At 40.3% G+C, this 17,905-nt stretch overlaps 1 protein-coding gene across 1 annotated transcript in view; it reads left to right on the top strand.

Moving 5' to 3' along the window:
• Positions 1–17,905, top strand: part of rnf17 (ring finger protein 17) — an 83,325-nt gene that overhangs the window by 52,466 nt on the left and 12,954 nt on the right. The window contains exons 16-27 of the mRNA XM_078403208.1: positions 186–301; positions 3,602–3,719; positions 4,320–4,440; positions 4,833–5,084; positions 5,639–5,789; positions 6,752–6,867; positions 7,142–7,232; positions 9,141–9,200; positions 10,249–10,364; positions 12,310–12,539; positions 13,994–14,157; positions 16,499–16,618. Of these exons, the coding sequence (XP_078259334.1) occupies positions 186–301; positions 3,602–3,719; positions 4,320–4,440; positions 4,833–5,084; positions 5,639–5,789; positions 6,752–6,867; positions 7,142–7,232; positions 9,141–9,200; positions 10,249–10,364; positions 12,310–12,539; positions 13,994–14,157; positions 16,499–16,618 (1,655 nt within the window). The remainder of the gene's footprint in view (positions 1–185; positions 302–3,601; positions 3,720–4,319; positions 4,441–4,832; positions 5,085–5,638; positions 5,790–6,751; positions 6,868–7,141; positions 7,233–9,140; positions 9,201–10,248; positions 10,365–12,309; positions 12,540–13,993; positions 14,158–16,498; positions 16,619–17,905) is intronic.

Genomic DNA, 17,905 nt, shown 5'->3' with positions numbered 1-17,905 from the left:
GCAAAATATTCATAATTAATTGCTGCTGTTTGTAAAGAAAAATCATTTGTGAGAGCCAAATGTTTTGTATATGCAAAAATTATTTTTGAAATAGCTTTGTATTTTGGGTTCATTTGCGTTTCTTATTCTGTTGGTATGTGTTTAAAGCATCACAGAGTTTAGAAGATATAAAATATGTCTTTTAGGGTTGCCTGGACATCGAGAAGTTGATGTTAAATACGTTGATTACGGCAACACTGCAAGAATACCAGCAACAAATATACGGAAATTAAAAGGGGACTTCCTAACTTTACCAATACAGGTAGGTGTTGACCATGATGTACCCATGTTTAATGCAAGATGTTTAGCAGTGCATCCTAAAAGTTTCGCCTTCTGAAATTTTAGACTGCAGTTTTCTATTCTTTTACCACAATTACAAACCTAATAGCTAAGACAGGAGGACTGTGTTTACAGGTGTGGATTCATGATCTGGATTGGATTGCCTGGATATTATTGTTGATAAATAGTATCAACAATAAATTTGAAAAACAAAATATTGAAAGTACAGAAATTGTAAGTCTATAGAAAAGAAGGGGAATGATTAGGAATGGACCAATTTTCATCTCATAAGATACCTTGTTTCACATTTGCTCCAAAATCCTATCCGCCAGCTTTCACTTTCCATTCGTGTTATGAAAGTTGCATTGCATAAAAACGTGGTATAAAAGTGAGGATACAAATTTATAATTAGTTAGGAGAAGACAAAGGTGCTGTGTTGATTGCCAACGCATTTCAAATGAATTGGCTATGTGTGGCATGTTATAAAGTGACCCCTCCCCACCCCCACTTGCCCCTCCCCTGACCCCACCCCCATTTGCCCCTCCCCCACTTGCCCCTCCCCTACCCCCACTCCCCCCAGCCCTGCCTCCACCCCCACTTCCCCCTCCCCACCCCTATCTCTCACCACCACTCGCCCCCACGTCCCTCCCCCTACCCCCACTCTCCCTGCCCGCACCCCAATCTCCCCATCTCCCCACCCCCACTCTCCCCAATCCCCTTCACCCCTCCCCATCCCTCTCTCCTTCTTCCCCCCCCCCCCACCAACCCCCTCCTCCCACTCCACCCCTCCCCTCCCGCCACCCTCAGCCCAACCGTGGAGCCGTTGCCGAGCGGGTAGTGCCCCTGTGGCCGTATGCCAGCAAGGGGGGAGAGGGGAAAAGCAGTGACGTCGGTCCCGTTTCTCCTGCGGGGCCGAAGCGTCTCCTGCAGCCTGGCTGCGATCTGCGGCGGGGAACGGGGGGGGGGGGGGGGGGGAGGAGGGGACGGCATGGCGAGAGTGGACAGGGAGAAGGCACTAACCTCGGCGGCATTTCTCCTGCGGCGGGCGACGGCCATCTTGTTGGACCCTTTGCCATAGCCTCTGAAGCGCGCTGCAATATGGGAGGAAGGTCAGGCGCGGGGCAGACTGGGATGGGCGCCGGTCCTCCAGGTGGGACGGATTTATTAAAGTTTATGTAAATTGTTTTTAAAAAGTAACGAAAGTGGGTTTATTCACACCATAGGGGAATGGTGAGTAGGGTGGGCCAAAAATTGTTGTCTTATCGTGTACCGTTTTGGCTGTGTAGAGAGCAAGGGCATGGTACACACATACACACATACACACATGCACATAAGCAAACCGAGTTTTAGTAATATATATATATTATATATATATACTAGACCAAGTGGACCCGTTGGGCCCATTCCTCGTAGAGGGGGGACAGGGAAGGGGAGAGGGTGTGAGTGAGTGAGCCCTGGACCCAAAGCCTGTATTGGTGTAGCACCCTCAACATCCCCAATCAATCCCCCTTATCCCCCACTGACCCACTCCATCCCCCCTAACCACCCCCACTTGCCCCCTCCCCCACTTTCCCCTCCCCTGCCCCCACTCGCCCCTCCCCTCCCCCCAGCCCTGCCTCCACCTCCATTTCCCCCTCCCCACCCCTATTCCCCCTCCACTCGTTCCCACCTCCCTCCCCCTACCCCCACTCTCCCTGCCCGCACCCCACTCTCTGCCAATCTCCCCTCCTCCCCACCCCCACTCTCCCCTCCCCCCACTCCCCATCCCCACTCTCTCCTCCCCCCACTTGCCCCTCCCCTGCCCCCACCCCACTTGCCTCTCCCCTGCCCCCACTCCCCCCAGCCCTGCCTCCAACCCCATTTCCCCCTCCCCACCCCTATTTCCTCCTCCCCTCATCCACCTCTCACCACCAATCTTCCCACCTCCACTCTCCCGACCCCCACTCACCCCTCATCCCCACCCCCCACTCTCCCCTCCTCCCCACCCCCCACTCTCCCCTAACCCCCACTGTCCCCCTTCCCCCCCACTCTCTATTACCCATCCCCTCCCACTGTCCCTCTCACTCCCCCATCGTCCCCCTCACCCACTCGAACCCTCCTAATCCCCCCACCCGCCTCACATTCCCCCCCCCCCCCCCGGATTAAAAAAAGGATTAAAAAAACACTGGCCCTGAATGCCTTCTCTAGTGCTCATTATAGTCTTGTAATGCTATTAAATTTGGTTGGTTCTCGCAGTTCCTTGGCCAAATTCTTTGTCATCAGAAACAATAAACATCATCTAGCCACCCTGCTGTCATTAGCTTTCGTTCAGGATTTTGTTTTGTGCATTTTGTCGGTCATCTTTGCCTATCTACATTTTAAATGCATGTATTTTTCATATACTTGAATATTCCATTTCATACTATTTCTTAGTTTGTGAAGGTTTTAATTTTTTACCATGAATAATTATCTTTCCTTAACTTTAAGGATTTTATTAAAGTTTCACTTGTCTCTGATTAATAATGAAGAAAAATGGTACAGGTCCACCACCGATTTTCCGACAACTGGTGGTCTGGCACCTTTTGGACAAAATTACAAAAGCACACTTGGGAAACCCTACCCCCTGGAATTCCCCCCCAAAATGAGGTCTCTTAGATCAGGTGAGGTGGCTGACTTCGACCTTTGGCCCATTTACGGGCGGCACGATAGCGCAGCGGTAGAGTTGCTGCTTTACAGCGAATGCAGCGCCGGAGACTCAGGTTCGATCCTGACTACGGGTGCTGCACTGTAAGGAGTTTGTACGTTCTCCCCGTGACCTGCGTGGGTTTTCTCCGAGATCTTCGGTTTCCTCCCACACTCCAAAGACGTGCAGGTATGTAGGTTAATTGACTGGGTAAATGTAAAAATTGTCCCTAGTGGGTGTAGGATAGTGTTAATGTTAATGTGCGGGGATCACTGGGCGGCGCGGACTTGGTGGGCCGAAAAGGCCTGTTTCCGCACTGTATATATATGATTTGGAGCCAGCAGATCCGTTCCTGACTTCCAAGGCCGACTTTGTGGGCCAGTATCGTGGCTCCCCGGTGGCCTAGGCGGACCGTTCTGGAACTGCTAGAGTCCTCTCAGAGGCCATGACCTCTGTTGGTCTGGCAAAACGGATAATCCAGAAAGGCTGGAGCCAAGGGTGTTGGGAAATCAACGGTGGACTGTAATTGTTCCAGATATCAACATATGAAGGAAATGTGCTGATTTTTTCCTTTGTTTAAATTTTAATAACTGAAACAATGCCACCAATAATATGTTTCAGGCTTTACAGTGTAGACTGTCAGATGTGGAACCTGTCAATACTACAGAAGGCTGGAGTGATTGTGTAAAAGAAAGATTTGAGCATCTTACACTGAACAAGTGCATGTGGTGTATGACTTGTAAGTAATTTAACAAAAAAGCTTGAGGACACAAAGTTCCTCAGACTAAAGAAGAGTCCTTACCCAATACATCACCTATGCATGTTCTCCAGAGATGCTGCCTGACCCACTGAGTTACACCAGCACTTTTTGTCCTTTTGTTTAAACCAGCATCTGCAGTTCCTTGTTTCTGCATATTAATAGAAAAATATTTTCTTATGTTGAATCTTTGTCTCCACTGCTTCCTGATCCATCCCTTACACACATTTCTCACAAATGATTCATCATCTGTATCCGTGGTCAATTTCACAATCGACTGCTGACTATCCATGTCTATAAATTTATTTAAATCTACACACCGTCCTTCTGAAGGGTGCTTATTGGTCTTTTACTTGTGATACTTAAATAGTGCTCGAGGGTGTATATTTTACATTGCAGTGTCTGCATCTTGTCTACAGTAGATCAGCCAGGTTTTAGGAATGGCTTCAATATGTTAAATATTTGATGTATTTATACTACCAAAAAGAAGACAATTTCAAATGTTAAACAAACTTTGTACAATTTCTTTTATTTGACTTTAGCTCAAAATGCCAACTTAAATTTGTCTTCCTTGTCCAATAGGTGAATCTCTAGGAAACACATTATCAGTTTACTTATTTGATTCAACAACACAAGTTAATGGAACTAAGTCTTGTATAAACAATATCCTAGTTGAAGAAAACTTGGCTTACTTTACGCAGAAGTAAGCATCTTCAATTCTTTGTTCATTTAATTTAATGATAAATGTGCAGAGTTTGGACATTTATATTGTTAAATGGTAATGATTTGGAACTTTAATTTCTAGAAAACGTGCAAATAGAATGTAGATTGGGATTTGTGTTATATCAGGTGAAATAGGGAATTAACAAAAAATATTTATATTCCTTCTATGAAGGTTGACTTAAGTTATGTTATGTGTTCAGAATAGTGCTGTGACCTTCTAACATTTTGGTGGTTTCTACATTGTTGTTACCTTAACCTCTGCAATTGTTATTACCATTACCTTTATAGACAGTTCTCGATCTATAATGCTGCCTTAGATGGGCTGTGAATAGTGTTTTTATTAATTTCCTCTTTTCAATGTTATTTTCAAAGCCATTCTACAGGTTTCTTTATGGAGCACAACAAAAGCCCTGTGAATTTCAAACAAATAAATAAGATTGAAGAACTAGATGTTTTCCAGGATGTTGTAAAATCTCATTTGTTTGAAGGAATGGACTTGTGGATGGAAGGACCAAGTAAAAATGTTTCAGATTTGGCCAAGCATGTTGTTGTAAAAGTCACATTTGTGGCATCTCCCAGTAGTATATTTGTTCAACCATTAGTGGCTCAACATCTACTGAAAGAGTAAGTATTGCTCAGTCGCAAACTCTTGTTATGCAGTGTTTTTGGGGGTATTTTTCCCAATTATATTACCTCAAGGAATTGGGGATGAGCTATAAACACAGATGCATTTGACACCCTGATCATAAAATGGTACAGCAGCAGAACAGGCTCTTTAGCCCATAACATCTGTGCCAAACATGATGTCAACTGAATCTCCTCTACCTGCACAGGATCTTTCCTCTTTAATATATCTATTATCTGTTAAATTTAATTCAATGTTATTAAGTCTATATGGCTCCTTAAAATACTTTGCAGAAGAATTGTAGTGACTAACATTTAACCCCTTTCAACACTGAATCGCTCAATCATGTAACAGCATCACGACTGAAAAGGGTAAGCATTCAGTCGCTCATGGATGCTGCACTATTAAAAGAGATCATGGCAGGTCTTTTCATGGGCATTAACAGCACATCGTTTATTTACTGTCAACAAAATCTGTAGAAGAATCATAAGATAGTATAGTTGCATGTAAAACAGAAAATATAAAATCGATAGAATATAAATATTTGTTTCAGTTTGCAGGAGGAAATGAAAGATGTGTATTCATCATTAGAACCCAATGAGGTTGAATGGGAAGAAAATAGGGACTGCGTAGTCTTAGTTTCTAAGACCAAAGAATGGCGAAGAGGAAAAGTCACCAAAATGATTTCAGACAAGATTGCGGAGGTAATTATTTGTGATGGCATTGTCTTTGCACATTAACAATGTGTTTAGGCATTAGTTGAACATTGAGTCTGAAGAAGGGTCTCGACCCGAAACGTCACCCATTCCCTCTCTCCTAGATGCTGCCTGACCTGCTGAGTTACTCCAGCATTTTGTGATACCTTCGAGTTGAACATTGTGCATTGATGGAGGGTTTGGAAACTTGGATTTTTATTCAACATTTACATGAGATGCGGTGTTGCCAATAAATCTCTCTTTCTAGAAACTATTGTATAAAAATGGGAGAGTTTTGGAAATTAAATATTTCTCCAATTACCCAAGGCTTTTAAATCTGAGTTAATGATTTTAAATATCATATCCTCCTATAAGGCATTTGCTAACAATAAAGTAAATGCATAACTCAAGGTGTAATGTTGCGTGTTGGCTAGTCTAAGACTAATTATTTGCATGGTACTATTGACAAATCTCACCAGCTCTGGAAAATAATTGCAGACTGCCCGACATGTTCATGATTAACTTTTGGCAAAAATAGTTATGTGTATTAGTCTGTAATAGGAATGCATGAAAACGAATATCTACTCTTCTTGGACTACCGATCTACTTCCTTTGCTTTTCTTAGATGACATTGGTTTTGCATGTATTTACTTTGTCTATACAATTATAAAATATTTTTCCTAAGTACTAATCCACAAGATTAATCAACTGAGGTAATTCTACAGTTTGTGAGACTATTAGGAACCTTGTAAGATTAGATTTTGTTTTCATATAATTTAGAATGTGGAATTCACCTTTATCCAAAATGGTTCTCGTGTCAAAAAGGGGCAATGGCTTTTTGGGCTGTTTCATAGAGGAAAATTACTGCTAACTGATATGGAATATTGATGGGTGTGTGATATTTATGACATTTTGTTCTATAGCTTTTTGCACTGTATTGGTGCATTCACTTAAGTAATTTTTTTACCCAGGTGTTCTGCTATGACTTTGGAAATAAAGAAATGGTGAACAGCTGCATATTAAGGCAGCTTAAAGAAGAATTTCAGTTTGAACCTCTGGCATTTGAATGCAGTCTATCATCCATCAGGTCAATTTAAAATCCTCTGACTATTGCAGTTTTATTATTAGGGTGAATATTAAAAAAATTCAGAGTTATTTATTGAATTGTTTTGTGGATAAATACTGTAGCTGCATAACTTGCAATATTTTAGGTAGTTTTTATTAAAGGCCTTCTACAAACATTTCTAATTTTTACCAATTAGTTTGTTTTGCTGCTTGTGTTGGGATTGATATAAAATAATTTTTAAGTAATAAAAATGCTCGTATAACTGAAAATAATGTAAATAATTTCAATGTTCTAGACCAGCTGGAGGGAGTTTAAAGTGGGCAGCAACATCATGTGATTTTTTGGAAGATACTCTGATTGAAAGTTCAGTTCTCATGAAAATTGAGGTCAGTCCATGCATTAAAACATCCACATCATATTTTGAATGTTCTATTCTTTAGTTTTAATAATAATAATAATGCATTACATTTATATAGCGCTATTCATATACTCAAAGACGTTTTACAGGGATTTAGAGAACATAGGGAAGTGAATAAATAGATAAATAAGTAAATGAACAGAGAAAGGAGACAGAAGGTGAGGTGACCTTCAGTGGTTGAAGGCAGTACTGAACAGGTGAGACTTCAGTGATGTTTTGAATGTGGTGAGTGTGGAGGAGTCTCTGACGGTTTGGGGTAGTGAGTTCCATAGGGTGGGAGCAGCGATGGAGAAAGCCCTGTCCCCCCAGGATCTGAGTTTGGTCCGGATGTGGGGGGATAGGAGATTGGCAGCAGCAGAGCGGAGGGTGCAGGTGGGAGTGTGCCTGTGGAGGAGGTCGGTCAGGTAGGATGGGGCCAGGTTATGGAGGGCTTTGTAGGTCATGAGGAGTTTATACTGGATTCTCTGGGGGATGGGGAGCCAGTGGAGTTTGTAAAGGACGGGGGTGATATGGTCACGGATCGGGGTGTGGGTGAGTAGACGGGCAGCGGAGTTTTGAATGTATTGAAGTTTACTGATGATTTTTGAGGGTGCGCCATAGAGGAGGCTGTTGCAGTAGTCCAGACGGGAGGTGATGAAGGCGTAGATGAGGGTTTCTGCAGCTGTGGAGGAGAGGCATGGACGGAGACGGGCAATGTTTTTGAGGTGGAAGAAGGCTGTCTTTGTGATGTGTTTGATATGTTTGTCGAAGGAGAGGGTTTGATCAAAGATGATTCCAAGATTCCGGATGTGAGGGGAGGTGGATACTGGGAGACCATCAATATTGAGGATGAAGTTTTGGGTGGATTTGGTGAGCGTTTTTGGACCAATGATGATGATTTCAGATTTTGAAATCAGTTTTGAATAATTTGACATCGTTTTGTGTTTTATGATGTTAGAATAATAATTCTTTCTGCAGAAATATTAAATAGTTACCTCGGTTCAATACGTGAGACTAATAAAGATGATCCTATTGGGTGGTGGGTAAACATAATAACAGCAACAAATAAAATGGTCAGACAATTTCTCTATTCCCTGGTTTAATCTTTGATATTTGTAACTTCTAATTGTTCTTTAGAACAGGTGAGAGGAACACCAGCTGAATGGAAATATGCTCACACCTATTGTTTCGTATCTCTGGTCTTTGTTCCAACCATCTTCCGGTCAAAATTAAAATTTGTTTAAATGAATAAAATTTAATGACATTTAAAATTATGATTATGATTAAGTTGATCAATATAGTACCAGCCATCATAAGAAAAAAATCCAAATTATTTTGATGGGTTAATATAAATTTGAAGTATGCAAGTAATGAGTTCAATTAGTCTTGTTACACCGCAGGATATTGATTGACTGTTGGGAGTAACCACAAGGATTTTCTCTATGATATAGCAAGGAGGAGAATACAGAATAAATTTTATGATACTGGCATTTCTGCTCAATCTGGCTGGGTGTATATTGAACTGTAGATTTAGAGGTAAAGTGAAAGAAAATTCTAATCCTTTACAAGAAAAATCATTTTATATATAAGAAAAAACAATATTATCTGATCCATCCTGGTTCCTAAAATGAGTGCTGTCTGCATCCAAGTCACCACCTAGTAAACTTTGGGGCTCCTACAGCCAGAGTCAGTTCAATCTGATTTTAGAATTGCTTCTTGGAGAGAGCATAATAATACTTGATCTCATGTGTCAATTGTGCTCATTGACAACTCAATTAAGCACAATAAAACAGGATTTTTAACAATGTTTTTCCTTTGCATGTTTGTGCAATTGGAAGATAACAGCACCAAAAGACTGCATAATGTGTTGAGATTTATTTTGTCATTCTATCTGTAGGAGAAAGATATCCAACATTTGGAGAAAAGAACGGATTGTTGTGGTGTGGCCAATGAAAAGGTTAGGCTGATAATGGTGCACTTACATAATAACCTTTGGCAAGAATTCTGAATTGTGTACTGTGAGTGCACCCTAATATCAATACTTCTTCATGTCAGGCATTCTTCTTCCTTTTTTTGTTTATTTTGCTTCTGCTGGAAGGGGAAATTTGTGTATATCTGGATTATAGAATGATTTAGCTGTTGGGTGATTATCACGGGCATGGATGGTAGCTATCTCCAGATGAACCTTTCTAGTGTGGGTCGATTGGATACCCCAAATGAGCATTTTTTTCTGCTCCCATTCCCAGAAATAGAACAAATGAGATGAATAATATTTATGACAGTGGTCATCATGGGGATTAAGCAAACATCTGATAAAGCGCATTTGTGGAAATTGATGAACATTTTACCTAATACAATGGAATTGGATGGCAAAGTGCACTTGATTGAGATAGTGCGCTCTTCACTCAATTGCCTAGATTTAGACTGCTAAGACCTTTATAAAAGAGACCAGTATTTCTAACAGTTATATGTCAATACTGTATCATGCTTTTTTGCAACTCGGCATGCTACGTAAGATTTCAAAAATATTCTATTCAACAATAAAGCAGATAGTTCTAAATGATGGCATGCCTTCGCCTGTTCCCTAACAGTCTGTACATCATTGTCATCATTAATAGTGCCTATTTAAATGGACTTGCAGATAAACAGTTACAGCACCAGTTTGTGTTGTTTCTTTTATCTGTAGTGCTGCTTGCAAAATGACGCTGCAGTATGGCACCTTTTTTCTGGAGAGGAATTTTTTTCTCTCAAAACCTTTTTGTTCTCCACTCAAAATTTAACACGGAATCTGTCAGCTGCTATCATTTGTGTCATCGGTAGTAAGAAACAAGATCTTAACCTTCTGATCTTAATTTTTGGATAGCTCAGATACTAGGTAATGCCGCTGAGTAATTAGTTTTTAAATTGTATCTGACTAGCTTTCTGTAACATGCATAAAATTAGGTCAGCAGATATGATCACTTTAGCAGTTTATAACTATCTTTTTGCATAAAAACTACTTCTAGGGATCATCTTCCAAGTCACCTCTGCCAGTGAAGCTGTACACAAAGGATGAAATTGGACAGTTTGTCAACATTGCACAATACTTGATCAAGAAAGGTCTGGCCTTGCCTCAGAGCATGTAATTATCTTTTATTCATCGAAAATATAATTAATGTTTTGTTTACAAGAATAACTTGGCTTGAGAAATCCAATTTAATCATGATTTCATTTTTGTTCCCTAGTGACTGGAATATTATAAAATATTAAATTGATAATTAAAATGATAATAGGAAGGGAAAATACATCACGCAGAGTAGGTACTCTCAACTTGTATTGCTGACACAATAATTGAAAAAAAATTGAAATCTTTAGTAAATCAAAGTTCTGCCATTACTGGGTTTCTAAATGAAAATTGCAGGAATTGAATGGGTCTAGAAATGTAATTGCCTACTCAACATTACTTGATTTTTTTCCCTTTCTCCAATGTAATCACTGCAATTTACCCCACCCCCGCCTGAAAATGTGCAAGGCCCTTTAATTGGTGTGGCTGTTTGGGTATATAGATTTGGAAGTTAATTAAGGTACATGGCTTTGACCTGTGGATTAAATTTGAAGGTATTAATAAGCAGTGAGAAACCAAAGTATTGTCAGTGCCTCATTGACATATATTGCTTTCAGTAAATATATATTTTAAAATTCAATCATAATTGGTATGGAGGCTGTTTTCAAAACTGAACTCTAGTGGTTATCCATGGTTATCCTTGGACGAAATCCAAGATGGTGCCCAAGCATGGTGACTCTCTGCCTGCTGGTCACAGAAGTGGATCTGCAATCACACGTTACAATCGCCTTACTCTTTTAAACCTTTGTGCCAACTGCAGCATTTCATACTTTAACTATGCTCTTCTTAATCTCATCTCACTAAACATCATTCCCTTTATCATGTATCTATACAATGTGGACGGCTCGATTGTAATTTTGTATAGTCTTTCCGCTGACTAGTTAGCATGAAACAAAAGCTTTTCACTGTACCTCGATACACATGACAATAAACTAAATTGGGAGCCATGGCGGTGGGGCCTCGGCAGCAACAGGAGCCTCGGTGGCCGTCGGTGGGGGAGAGACCGCGATCAACGGTCGATGAGCCTGAGGGGGGAGGGGAAGAACATTGGGGACCCGGCCAGCGTGGGGGGGGGACCGCCGTGAAGAACAATGGGGTCCCGGCGTGGGGGGACCACCGGACGGTGGGAGAACAAAGGGGGACCCAGAGGGGGGTGCACTCTGGTTTAGAATCCTCTATCCAGGGGATAAGTCTCTGTTCGTTCCAGTTTGTTCCGGTGAAGGCGCTGTGCACATGGCAGCCAGCTAACAGTCGCTTATCTTTTTCTTTTTGTTTTCACTTTTAATTTCATGTTTTCAAGAACCTTGTGTGTTAGACTGTTTGGCAGACTAATTTCCCTCTGGGGATGAATAAAGTTTTATCGTATCGTATCATTAACTATCCCAAAATGTCCTCTAAGATGAAGAGCTTCTTTCCTAAACCACTAACCCATTTAATGAAGCAGCCATGCCTGTTGGAGTTGGATTAACATTCAATGAAAGAAAAAATATATACTTCCAGATCAGGGTGGTTTGTGATTTGGAAAAGAACTACCATGGCTAGGAAAGGATTAGAGAGATATGGATCATCCATGGGGAAAATGGGATTAGTGTAGATGGGCATCCTGGTTGGCATGCATGAGTTGAGCTGCAGGGCCTGTTTCTGTGTTGTGTGTTGAAAGCGATGCAACGTTTGCTATCCCAGATGACAGCAGAAACTTCTGATTACCAACAATACATTGAACTGTCGTGAGGCCGGGGAGTGTCTGTACTTGGAAAAACAGTCCTCCTGATCGGTATAGTCCAACACGATTCAGGCCCCAAGTGTGCCAGACGAGAGTTTCAACCTCCACCCTGGCAGTTGCTATCAATTAGGAGCTACTAACATGGAGGTTATACTTACATAATTTGTACATTTCTTCTTCAGTATATCATACGTTGATTTTTAGATCTTTATATTTGACCAATAAATTGTTTGTTTTAAGTTCAACTGCACCAGATACCAAAGATGTACAGTATAACATGAAGCAAAATGACAGGCATGAGTCATTGGGCCAGGCATCTGAAAATGTTGAATATCTGGCACCCAGTTGTGAAGATTGCTCATCCAAAAAAGTGTACAAATCACCTGTTATACCAAATATGAATATTTTTGACATTGAAGTAACTGGTGTCGGTGATGGTGGAATCATTTATGGAATGCCAGTATCATCAAGTAAGTGAAAGAGCATCAAGGCTGCTCAACAAGACGTGCATAATTTCGCAGATTTTTCTAATTGGTCCACATGATATTTCATGAATTTCGTTTAGTTTTAATGCGTTAATTCTGAATAAATTATTACACTTTAAGCTTTGGATTGCAGTCAGCCAGCAATTGTGTGACATTTATGTTGGGAGAATAGACCAGCAGGTGCTCATATGAAACTCTTCGGAATATATTTGCATGGTAATTTTTGCTTAAGTTTTAAAAGCAAGTTTAAAAAAAACACCTCAATAGTCCAATCAATCTGAACACCCAGAAGCCAAAGGAGTGGTCCAAGGGTAGGCTTCTGCTGTGATTTTTATAAAGTAGCTCAATCTTTCCCTTTTAAAATTCCTACCTTTTTTGGAGTTCCTACTCCCAAGGTAGTACAAAATTAACTGTTGCTAAATGTAGGTTAAATTGCTGAAGGGCGGCACATTTAATACCAAATGCAAGACTGCTAATCAAGTGTAATTCTCAAGGTAAAAACAATATTAGAATCAGTTACTAGAAATGTTCTGGTCGGACTTTTTCCTGCACCTATTGCTGTGTTAAAGATGGACATTGTTATGGATAAAAATTACTATTAAAATTAAATTAAAATTATGAGACTTTTCTGTATTTTATTCATTAGTGGCTCCTGAGCTTTTGTTTTGATAATTCATTTGGAGTTTAGTTTAGAGATACAGCGCGGAAAGGGCCCTTCAACTCACCGAGTCTGCACCGACCAGCGATCTCTGCACATTGACCCTACACACATTAGGGACAATTTACACTTAACCAAGCCGATTAACTAATAAACCTGTACGTCTTTGGAGTGTGGGAGGAAGCCGAAGATTTCGAAGAAATCCCACGCGGTCACGGGGAAGAACATTCAAACTCCATACAGACAGCACCCATAGTCGGGATCAAACCCGGGTCTCTGGCGCTGTAAGGCAGCAACTACCGCTGCACGACAGTTCATCCTGTATAAATGTTTATATTCACATTCCAAAGTGATACAAATCTCCGGCGACCTAGGTCAATTCTGACCTCGCCTGTTTGGATTTTTGTACATTCTCCCTGTGATGAAGCGAGTTTCCTTTGTGTATTCTCTTTACTTCCACGTCACAAAGATGTGCTGCAAGGTTAATTGGCAACTAATTTGCACCCAGGACAGGAATGTAGCAGGAACACTGGGGGAGTTAATGGTCAAGTGAGAGGGATTAGAGTGTATTTGACAGGGGAGAAGGTGCATCTCATTTGGTGTGATACAAGATCCTACAAAGACTTAATATGAACAGCATATTTCTAAGTTCCAATTAAATATGAGGAATATCAGCATTTTGTAGTTTTTCATGTATTTGGGTTTTATATAGCTTTTTTATAAACTATTCAAATTAACAATTGTTCTTAACCATTATAATATGTAAATCTTTTGAATATAGAAGATCAATTCACCATGTTGACTGATGCTATCCAGATTAGTTTTAAAGTTTTACCATTTCTGAAACCATATTGCTATCGCAAAAATGAAGGATGTGTTGTTAAGGGCTCGGATGCACTGTGGTATAGAGGAAGGATTTTGGAAGTTGTTGGGGGATCTGTCATGGTAAGATGCATTGAACATTTATTTATGCAATTAATATTAAAGTAAAGGGTTATAAAAATATGATGATTGTTGACAAAAATAATATAGGTATGTAGAGTTGTCTTCCCTGAAATATTTTAATGTTCCTTTAATGCTTTTAATAGTATGTGGGTAAAGTACATATGCAATATATTGAAACATGGTGATTTATTACTAAGTTAATATTGCCAGTGCTTTCCAAAACTCATCATACAAAAGCCCTGTACAGCTGTAGTAAAATTTCCACACTTGCTGCACCCCTCTTGCAATAAAGGCAAATGTGTTACTTGCCTCGCTGATTGCTTGCTGTACCTGCATGCTCACATCCTGTGATTTTACAAAAGCATCCTGATCTCTGACCACTACTATTCATGTTGCACATATTAACCTGATTTTTTATTCTTCCCAAAAATGGACAACCCTACTTTTTCCCACATAATGTTCTTTTTGTCTGTTTACTTAAGTCTGCAAAGACAAGTTTTCTGTCAACCTCAAAGTAACTTACTCATACTATTGCCACACGAAGGTATTTATTAACAAAATGCTGGAGTAACTCAGCAGGTCAGGCAGCATCACAGGAGAGAAGGAATGGGCGACGTTTCGGGTCGAGACCCTTCTTCAGACCATTCCTTCTCTCCTGAGATGCTGCCTGACCTGCTGAGTTACTCCAGCATTTTGTGAATAAATACCTTCGATTTGTACCAGCATCTGCAATTATTTTCTTATACATACTATTGCCATGTTAACAATCCATGAGTGTTGGCCAGAACCACATCAGTTTTCCCCTTCAATAGACACAAAAAACTAGAAGTACTCAGCAGGTCAGGCAGCATCTCTGGAGAAAAGGAATAGGTGATGTTTCGGGTTGAGACCCTTCTTCAGACTCCTCAGTTTTCCCCTTCTATGTTTTTCCACCATTTCAATTGTTGTATTTTTTTCATTTCATTTGGAGTGCCTGGCATAAACCAATTAGTCTTTTAAATTTATAATTTTCTCTTAGTTGTACATTCCTTTTGTAGCTCCATATTGAGGGTGAAGAGTGTTATTTTTTCATTCAAATAGTTGGAAACCCTAATCTTAAATTGGCTTGGTGATAAAGAGGTAGAGGGTAGTGGTGAATAGGTATTTTTGAATGGAAGACTAACAAATAGTGTACCATAAGGATCAGTATTAGAATGTTTGTTGCTTATAATACACTTCAATAAAATCTTGCAGACGACACGGAAATTGGAGGCGTAGATAGTAAGGAAGGTTGTCTAAGGATGCAGTGCTGGCAAATTGTATTTAATTCAGACAAGTGTGAGAATGCACTGTCAGAAATCAAATTCTCATAGGACATGTGGAGTAAATGGTGAAGATATTAATATGGGTGATGTATAGAGGGACTTTAGGAGTGTAAGTCTAGCTTGCTGAAAGTGGCAAAATGGGTATAAAGGGTAGCGAATAAAGTATTTGATATGCTTGGCTTTGCAAACAGGCATTGAGAATCAGAGTTGGGACATGTTATAGCTCTCTGAAACATTGGTTTGACAACACTTGTGTATTGCGTACAGTTCTAGAGGAAGGACGTAGTAGCATTAGAAAGAGTGCAGAAAAGATTCACCGGGTTGTTGCCAGGAATGGTGGCCAGTAGTTATAAGGAGAGATTGGATAAACAGGGCTCTCACTGGAAAGCAGGAAACTGAAGGGTAGCCTTGTGAAAGTTTCCAAAATTATGAAGAGTATAAATACCACAGTCAGAGTCTTTTTCCCAGTTGCACCTGTTCTTGAACTATATGGCACAGGTTTAAAATGAGAGGAAGAAATGCAAAGGTGTAAATTTGTCGCTCTGAGGATGGTGACTATCTGAAACGAGCTTCCAGAGGAGGTATTAGAGACAAATACAATTTGAATGCTTAACAGGCATTTGGACAGGTACTAGGAAAGGAAGGGGCGTTAAGGGATATGGGCCTAATGCAGGCAAAATTGCATTTGCGTAAATATGTGGCACAATTTCTGTGTTCGATTCTATGATTTTGTGAACGTGCCATTTAAAAAATTGCATCCTACCATTTTGTGCCCTTTTCTCTCGTATGTGTCGCATTTCTCGTGTCCAATCATTTCACCTGATGAAGCATTCAGCATTTTTTTACATAAAATGATGGAATTTTTCTCTTAAATAATTTTGAATTGATTAGAATTATTTACTCACATTTGTTTAAAAATTTGAAGAATACAAAAACAAAACTTCAGATACTTTCTTGAACCTTTAACATGCAAATCTTCTACTGATTTTAATGTGAAAACATACGCTGTGGAAATATATATATACTCTTGATTTTAGGTACACTACGTTGATGGTGGATACACTGAAACAATCCCCAAATGCCATGTTTATCCTGTGCTTATGTATCCTGATATTCCAGAGCTTTGCCTACCATTTCAGCTGTATGGAGTGACGCCAGTAAGTTTCTACTATTGATTAAGGGATTTTTTTTGGATGAAATTACACTGCTTATAAAGTTTGTATTGATCAGAAAATGGTGGAAATACTCAGCTAGTCAGAAAGCTTTTGTAGGGAGAAAGACGCTAAAATTGCTGTTGATGACCTTGAATAGGTTCAACAAACCTCAAGGTAAAAGCTCAGTAAGACAAAGCAATCAACCCAGAATAATAGTAATAATAATAATAATCCTTTATTTGTCCCACAAGGGAGAAATTTGCAGGGTTACAGCAGCAAAGTGTTCAGCAAAAATAAATAAGCATTCATTAAAACAAATAACGGTAATTATCTTTATTTACTGGTCTGCTGGGAGCAGTGCTGATTGTGCAGTCTGACGGCAGCAGGAAGGAAGGTCCTTCGATATCTCTCCTTCACACACTTGGGGTGAAGAGGTCTGTCACTGAAGGAGCTGCTCAGCGCAGTGACATATTAACCTTCCCCAAAGCCATTGTGCTGTAGCTGCAAACAGTGTCAAATACCAATTACTGCAGTTGTCCAGCTGTTGGTCTGGTTGCATCTCTCAGACCTATGATCTCCACCACCAAGAAGGACAAGGACAGCAGATGCATGTGTGGTCTGTCCATTTCCCTTCACAGATGCTGCCTAACCTACTGAGTTCTTCCAGCAGAGTGCATTTTGCTCAAGATTCCAGCATTTACAGTCTCTTGTCTTCATCTTCCTTTGTTGAGTTTAAAACTGGGAATTCCCACCCAGAGCTCATCATGAGAAGGACTGAGTGGTCTCAAGGATAGTAAGAAATAGATAATACACACCTGCCTTGTCACTCATGCTCCGACCCTGGAAAATGAGTATGTTTTTTTAATTAATTGTCATGAAGTATTGCCAAGTGTTGGTCGCCACAATACAGAAAGAAGAGGATAGCGCTAGAAAGAGTGCAGCAGAGATTCACCAGGTTCTTGCCGTCTTTAGTTACAACAATAGATTGGTCTGAAGAAGGGTCTCGACCCGAAACGTCACCCATTCCTTCTCTCCTGAGATGCTGCCTGACCTGCTGAGTTACTCCAGCATTTTGTGAATAAATACCTTTGATTTGTACCAGCATCTGCAGTTATTTTCTTAGAATAGATTGGTAGGCTTGGATTGTTCACATTGAAGTGCTGGGTGCTGATGGGTGATTTTATAAAAGTTAATAAAATTTAGAAGGGGCATAGATAAGATAGATTGCCTTTTTCCAAGGATAGGGGAGTCTAAAACTAGAGTGCTTAAGTTTAAGGTTATAGGGGAAAG

Source organism: Rhinoraja longicauda, chromosome 7, assembly GCF_053455715.1.
Source record: "Rhinoraja longicauda isolate Sanriku21f chromosome 7, sRhiLon1.1, whole genome shotgun sequence".
Taxonomy (NCBI): Eukaryota; Metazoa; Chordata; class Chondrichthyes; order Rajiformes; family Arhynchobatidae; genus Rhinoraja; species Rhinoraja longicauda.
Note: the sequence above shows the minus strand (reverse complement) of the source record. Positions and strands in the feature narration are given on the sequence as shown.